Source organism: Protomyctophum bolini (genome assembly GCF_963924005.1).
Source record: "Protomyctophum bolini genome assembly, chromosome: 15".
NCBI lineage: Eukaryota > Metazoa > Chordata > Actinopteri > Myctophiformes > Myctophidae > Protomyctophum > Protomyctophum bolini.
The window spans coordinates 1,191,634-1,200,068 of record NC_137876.1 but is presented as its reverse complement, the minus strand read 5'-3'; the positions used below and the strand labels follow the sequence as shown (position 1 = coordinate 1,200,068).

General features: G+C 38.8%; 1 protein-coding gene across 1 annotated transcript; it reads right to left on the bottom strand.

Moving 5' to 3' along the window:
• Positions 1–2,616: 2,616 nt before the first annotated feature.
• LOC308329519 (SRA stem-loop-interacting RNA-binding protein, mitochondrial-like) lies at positions 2,617–6,697 on the bottom strand. Its single transcript, XM_080783852.1, has 4 exons — positions 6,601–6,697; positions 4,846–4,904; positions 3,880–3,987; positions 2,617–3,100 (listed from the first exon to the last, which is right to left on the bottom strand). Exons 1-4 carry the CDS (start codon positions 6,674–6,676, stop codon positions 3,020–3,022), a joined length of 324 nt encoding a protein of 107 aa, XP_080639978.1. The 5' UTR covers positions 6,677–6,697; the 3' UTR covers positions 2,617–3,019.
• Between the last annotated feature and the right edge of the window lie 1,738 nt (positions 6,698–8,435).

Genomic DNA, 8,435 nt, shown 5'->3' with positions numbered 1-8,435 from the left:
TCCAGGCCTAAATGGGTTAATGTTTGTGTTGGCACCGTTTGTTTTACATCACCATTACATCACCTAATCAACATGAGGTATAGACTTTAATATATTAGCGCCCCTCACTTCACACGGGTGTGATTTTTATGGATATAAATGTATATTGATTGACATCTGAAACAATAAACAATACACACGCCACCTGCCACTGTTGTTTTTGGCAGAACACTTTTATTTTAGTTTTAAGTCATAGTCTTTTGAATAGTTAATTATTAATAATTTAATAATAATTTAATTTTAGTCACATTTTTTGTCAACTGGAATGTTTTTGTCGACTAAATCTAGTTGATTTAGTCGACTAAAATGTATTGATGCCGTCATAATGACTGTTTTTATACACCTGCTGAAAATAGCCGATCTACAAGTCGCAGCGCAACGCGTTGTGACAGCTTGTATAGATCAGCTATTTTCAGCATGCAACCAAGTGTTAAATGACTTATAACTGGATCTCTTTGTCCACTATAGTCCCTTAATTCCTAACATTTTAGTCTAGTTTTTATTTGTTGACGAAATTGTCAATATATTTTTGTCTTAGTTTTAGTCATCGTAGCTTAGTTTTCGTTTAGTTTCCATTTAGTTTTCTTCAGTGAAAAAAGGTAGTCGACGAACATAATTTTCGTCTTAGTTAGGCTACAGGTCGACAGTGCCACATTCATCAGACATATAGAAAATTGCACAGCGGCAGGTTTCCACTGTTCCAATTAATATACATTATAACTGCTCGGCAGCTGCAGTTACAAATTCATTAATCACAGACATAATTACGAAGTGATACATTAATTAATGACAGACGGTAATGTTAAACGTATAGTTTTCCCATGCCAATATAAAGCTCCTCTCGTTTCCATTGTGGTCTGTGGCGCCCTCAAGTGGACAAAACGAGCAGCAGCAGTCCTGACTAGACAAGGAGCGCACACAGCTTCTAAACTGGAGAATTACTTTGTAGATTTGGTTCCCCCCCCCCCCACCCCCCCCTGCCCTATAATGACGTCATTTAATTTTAGAGGGTTAAATAAAGTATTGTTTTTAAACCCCATGAATAATATTGTGGTTATTTATTAGACAAAACCTTTATTGCAAATTTGCAGGCTGGCAACTTGGCAAGCAACAGAAATGTGTCATCATGGACAGTCAGCACTATGCAGTCAGTGTTGGGTTTTTCTGGCAGCTAATTTTAGTTTTAGTCGTAGTCTCTTGAATAGTTTTCATTTAGTTTTAGTCACATTTTAGTCACCTGGAATGTTTTAGTGTGAGTCTAGTTTTTTAGTCGACTAAATATCACAAGGTTATATAGACGACAAAATCTACAGTTGATTCAGTCGACTAAAATGTGTTTGAGGGACTTGATGTCGTTGTAACGACTGATTTTACATAGCCGATCTACGACGCGTTGTGTGGATCTATTTTCAGCATGCAAACAAGTGTAAAATGACTTATACTGGATCTCTTGTCCACTAGTCCCTTCCCGACATTTTAGTCTATTTTTTATTTGTTGACCAAATTGTCAGTATATTTATTCTTAGTTTTAGTCAGTGAAACAAAGGTAGTCGACGAACATTTTTCAACTTAGGACTAATGACTAATAATACATTAATCATTAATATACTCCGTATGTCACATTAATATACTCTGTCCCGTCCAAATAAACGAATACAAATAAAGTTACACTTGTTGGCAATGCTTAAAATGTTAAAATGTGACACACCATGAACGGACCGGGAGCCTGTGATTGTATTATTATTCATTTCAGAATGTTCACGTCACGTGAAAGCAGGGAAGCATAGCTTCAAACGGACATTGTTCAGTTTGACCCACCGGTTGTGGAGATATGGCTCATAGAGTAATAAAGTCTTGAGTGATATTCAAAAACGACCGAACGAGAAACATGATGAAATCAACACATTTATTAATAATTGTTGCCATGTACGGACACTGTAGACGGTGTAGACACTACTGCACACGGCTGTTTGAATAGTTCCGTTTTCACTGTACTTTCTTTTTTTACTGTACGTGACCTTGTGTGTTGATGTGATGGAATGTGACGGTTTCTGACGGAGGACAAGCGTTACGGATACAGTACGTCACACCGAAACGGAATATTAATACAGGTAGGGTAGGAATATTAATACAGGTAGAGTAGGAATATTAATACAGGTAGGGTAGGAATATTAATACAGGTAGGGTAGGAATATTAATACAGGTAGGGTAGGTGGGAAGGCGGTATCTTTTGGTTGAAACAAAAAGGTTTCAGTTGTTTTTTTTCTTCTCTTCATTAAAGCACTATATTCTTCACAGACTGCCAGTACTCTGTGCTCTAGTGTGTGTGTGTTCAGTAACGGTGTTAAAAAGCAGGGCTCTCGTCGGTCTCATAAACATTAAATACCTCCTCAGGTCTTCAGACGTTAAACATTAAATACCTCCTCAGGTATTCAGACGTTAAACATTAAACATTAAACACATCCTCAGGTATTCAGGAGACAAAATTGACTTTTATTTCTGTCGTCACCTCCCAATTTCCCTCGTTTAAATCCGTGTCCTGTACTGAGTTCTGCAATAAAACATTGGCACCCGGACTTGAAAACACATTTTCTGTTTTAATAAAGATTTGGAGAGACTCCTGAACAAACACTCTAGACTCTATAGCAGCAGGAATGGTTACTGTCAGAACATGGAGATGTTTTATCACTCAGCCTACCTTCAATAATAATAATAATAATAATAATACTAATCTAGGTTGTTCTCGTTCACATAACGGACAGTAAAGGCTCATTCATAGTCTGGATTTTCGGTGGTGAGGTGAACTACAACATGACGTCACTGAGCCGCGGTGAAGAGCAAACCACCGCCACCGCTCCAGCCCTTCTCTCTGTTCTTAATACTCACCACCGCTCAACGTTATTTCGCAGTGGTCAGCGGTGGTCAGCTCACCACCGAGAATCCAGACTATGAAGAGGCCTTAAGACACGGTCACAAAGCTTCACTCATATTCTGTGTCTTTGCTGTTCTTCTGTGTCGACCTGCGGTGGTTTTCTGTCTCTCTGTTTCTCTGCACCTGCAGCTGAGACAGACAGAAGACATCCATTAATCCTAATTATCCCAATCCATTATTCAATTAGTTAGTCCGCTAATTTAGTCATCGATTAATCGAATCGGCAACTAATCACTGGAGCTTTTTTTTTTGCAATTTATCACAGGTTATTTCCCACTTAACCGTACAGTTTTTCCAGTGTTAACCCATTTTGGACTGACGTCGAAATTAAAAAAAATAATCTTCTAAATCATGACAGTTTTCTGAAAAACCTCATGTTTCTGTATCAGTGGTGCTCAATATTTCATGTCAAGGACCCCAAATATTATCCGCATTTTTCTTCCGCATCAAGAAGAAAACATAATGGCTTGAATATTTATTTTTAAACGAACTATTTGAGTTCAGAAGAGTTACTGTTCCTTCTAGACTGACACATGTGTAGCTATTCACTAACCCTAACCCTAACCCTAACCCTACACAGTTGGAGACGGAGAAGGCAGATATTTTATGCAGCGCAAAGATGTCCCGTTACCGTGGATAGATAGACGTGGTCGAAATGAGGACGAGTACATTAATCAATTGCTTAAGAAAACACATAAAAACACTGCAGTGTAATAGTATTATAGCCTACAGAATATTCTGTCTGTCTGTGCGTGCCGTAAACATGGAGTGCTGTCACTGTGTGGGGACTAGTGGGGAGTAGGGACTTTCATCATATAATGTTACGGTTGGGTTTGTAGATCTGTATAATGTCAACGTTATGTAGTGGGTTTGTATCTCAGTACTATGAGGGTTTGTAGATCAGGTACCTTGGCTCCCTCCAGGACGTGAGGGTCTGTGTGCAGAGCGTTGCTCAGACTCTCCTCCGTTGAGTAGGACACCCAGCAGTGGCCTTTATGGAACCCGCTGTCCTTATCCTTTAAATATAAATATAAAAACAACATTAAATATATGTATACTATGTAGTCTGTGTGATATAAAGCAAATCGAAAATGAAATGCATTTTGTTTTTTACTGTCCATTCTACAACTCCATTAGGGAGAGACTTTTTAACAAGATAGACCCAAACCATGAATTTTTATGGTCGGTGGACTTTGAGAGACTGAAGCGCCTGTTTCAAAAGTACACTTTTTCATTTGCCTCATTCCTTGAGAAGGCCTCATGGTCAATGAGGAGGAGGGACATTTACATGTAAAATGGACCTGTTGTTTTCTTTTTTTTTCTCCGAATAATGTACAAATATGTATGAACAGGAAGGACTGTAGTGTCAGTTGTATTCAGTGTATTCTGTGAAATGAGTCATATAATCCCATATGGAATGGGCCAAAGTGGCATGACACGAAAATACATATTTCATTCATTCATATAAACAACAACATGAACCCGGTCTCCTTATCCTTTATATATAAATATAAACAACAACAACATTAAATATGAACCCGGTCTCCTTATCCTTTATATATAAACAACAAAGACAACACTAACCCATTTATTTTTGGGGGTGACATGCAAATATTTGAGCACCACCGACATAGAAACGTAGGTTTTAAACCCTTTCAGAACCACTGACATAGAAACGTAGGTTTTTAACCCTTTCAGAACCACTGACATAGAAACGTAGGTTTTTAACCCTTTCAGAACCACTGACATAGAAACGTAGGCTTTTCAGAAAACTTGTCAGGGTTTAAAGACGTATTTAGAATCGTCTAAATGGGTTAATGGAGAGAACACACACACACACACACACACACACACACACACAATGATAAAGTTACCGTGGGAAGGAAACATCTCGTCACAGCTCCAAACTGTCCAAAGTACTCCCTCATCTCCTCTGGAAGACACAACATGACATGACATCACTATGACATCACTAATGACATCATCTCTCATCTCCTCTGGAAGACACAACATGACAATATGACATCACTAATGACATCATCCCTCATCTCCTCTGGAAGACACAACATGACAACATCAGTGATGTAAACAGGTTTTCAATGTAATGAGTTCCGGGATGCAGGGATGGTCTTTTAGAAATTAGTCCCACTTCAACGATGTTAGGAGTCATATTTTGACATTTTTTTTTACAAATTGCAGCATTTAACTCTCATTTCATTTCATATGGTTATACTTATAATGAGGTTATATTAATGTAGAAAACAGAAGAAATTAATATTATAACTAAAGCTATTGCGTCCCTTAACTGTGTTTTGGGATGCAACAGACACATTTATAGTATTATTTTATTAACCAATCCATGTCTGACGTCACTATGATATCATCTCTATGAAATCATTGCATTCATCTCCTTGTGTGACAATTACAATTTTAAGTTGATGACTATTTGTCGCACAAAACAATTAACGACGACACATCCTTGCCTGCCCAGAATGTTATTAAATTCCTGGAAGCGCTACTGATCACAAGGCTGTTGGAGAATCTAACATGGTTCATTACGATCAGATTGTAGGACATTTCTGTAGACTTTCTGTAGACTTATAGATAGCATTTGATACAGACTTATAGCATGTTATGTAGACGGCACTATAATTGCATTGTATGTAATGTAGTCATAGCACGTCAGTATAACATAGTATAGTATATATGTATAGTTTCATTACATAGATATTCCACTGTTACTTTCTTAGCTTACGCATGTTTCATGATAAATGCTTTTTATGTGATGTATTCCCATGCTTTTTTTGTTCTTGCTTAATGTAAGTCACTCTGGATCAAGAGCCTCTGCTAAATGACTAAAATTAATTGTAAATTGTAATTGTAGGACTTTTCTGTTTGGATGTGATTGATTGATTGATTAACAGTTTGCAGAAATTACAGTACATTTCAAGTACAACTCAATACAAAGACTGTTAACTGTGAGTGGACGGACGACACCATACACTTTAAGTGTAGTGCTTTATGGCATAAAGCAGGGGTAGGCAACCTTAGGCACCATGCAGTGCCAACATTGGCACAAAGGAGGGTGGGTGATCACTGGCACACTGGAAAACTGTGTGTGAGAGAGCATTTCTGGTTTTAAATAAACTATTTAAAAAAAATGCAGTCAAATAAATGAAGTCCCTCACATTTGTGTGTAAATTACATCATGCATTCTACTATAGCCCCTCTCGGAAGCCTCCGTAAAGCTTTTCTGAAATGTGCATGTCACTTTGTCTAAAAAATGTCAGAAACTTCAGTAGCATTGGGTTCTGCTTGTAGGGCTACCATTCTACATTCATTAAAACTGAACTCTGCCCTGAGTCTAATGATCATTATAACAACAACGTGAAAGAAAATATTTAAAAAGAAGGAAAAACTTGTCAAATTTGTTGACAAGCTAAATATGTTGGAATTTTCCCCGTGGTGTTATTAAAAAATAATTAATGTTGATATGGCACACTCACTGACGATCTAGAAAATAAAAAACATGGCACTTCATTTAAAAAAAGGTCGCAGACCCCTGGCATAAAGCACTACACTATAGTTTACAAGAGGGTCCACCTTGCTCAATTCATCATAATACTCACTGCTAGCTACAGTCCAGGGTACTTTAGACACAAACAGCTCGAACACCTTCTTGGAGTATCTGCTGGTCGCCGCCATGTTGGATGTCCTTCAACAAACTCTGACCCCTCTGACGTCACTCATCAGCGTTCAACGTAAAAAAAAAAAGAAGTCATCATCGTCGTCGTCTTCACGTGACACGGAATGCGGAGCTGCGGTTGGTCGGTCGATAGAACGGAGCATAGAGCAGCAGACCTACAAGCTCACAGCGCGTCGCGGCCGCGACGCGCTGTGAGCTTGTAGATCTGCTGTTTTCAGCGTGGAGGCTTGTTTTCAAGATGGCGGCGCCCATGATGCCGCCGCGTCGTGGAGGAGGAGAAGTATGTATGCATTAATTAATAATAATTAACATACGTACATTAATTAATTAAACTATACAAACATTACATTCATTCGTAGCCTATTTATAAATAATAATTGTAACGAAGGCTTTCAGTGAAAGCCTTTCACTCCCTCTCACCTTATATGGGTATTTCATTTGAAGAGAGAAGCTAGCTAGCAAGCACACACACACACACACACACACACACACGCGCGCGTGTACACACACACACACACACACACACACACACCCCCCTCACTGTATATGTTTCTTTTCCCTTTTTGCTTCCTTTATGATTCATTCCTGTTCTGTTCTTCAACTATATAGAAGTGTCTATTTGTACGTCTCTAAATGTTTTGATGAACTGAACAATTGGTGGACCTTCTTGTAAACAAGTGTAATGCTTATTGGGTCGTCCACTCGCACAGTTAACAGTCTTTGTATTGAGTTTGTGCTTGAAATGTACTGTCATTCTGCAAACTGTTAATAAATATTTCAATCAATCAATCAAAAAGGGTTCTGGTTGGAATAGTTTTAGTCCAGGGCAGTATTATAATCATCATGGCATTATCTTACTGTAGCTGATTGATTGATTTATTTATTAACAGTTTGCAGAATTACAGAACAATAAAGTACAACTCAATACAAAAACCGTGAGCTGTGAGTGGACGATAGATGCCATAGAAAAACATCATGTCAAAAAGCTTGCTGACCGCCGGTCTACAACCTATAAAGGAACAGGCCTACCAGGAAAGGAAAGGAAAGGTACCATGTTTACCCAGGGTAACTGGACTAAGGAAAGGAAAGGTACCATGTTTATCCAGGGTAACTGGACTAAGGAAAGGAAAGGTACCATGTTTACCCAGGGTAACTGGACTAAGGAAAGGAAAGGTACCATGTTTACCCAGGGTAACTGGACTAAGGAAAGGAAAGGTACTATGTTTACCCAGGGTAACTGGACTAAGGAAAGGAAAGGTACTATGTTTACCCAGGGTAACTGGACTAAGGAAAGGAAAGGTACCATGTTTACCCAGGGTAACTAACTGGACTAAGCTCAATAACCTGTTTACAGCCAGGCCCTGCTCATAGAACAATTCATGGTAGGGGTTCAATGCCTTGCTCGAGGGCACTTCAGCGGTGGTAATTTTAACGTGCCGGTCCGGGGATACGAACCAGCGACTTTTTCGATATCAAGACCGCTCCGCAAACCGTTCGGCTAGCACTCACTATAGGCCACCCTATAGTTGCCCAATGAATATTACAACTCCATATATGGAGATTATACCCCGACACATTTATAGTATTATTTTATTAACCAATCCATGTCTGACGTCACAATCTCCATATTTGGGGCAGGCTGTCTGACCTAGAGATCCATCCATCTTCAACCGCTTGGTAACGGTTGTCCCAACAAGAGACGTCTCCTCCTGAGCGACATCATTAATTATAATCCTCTCGATCCCCAGATTCTAATGC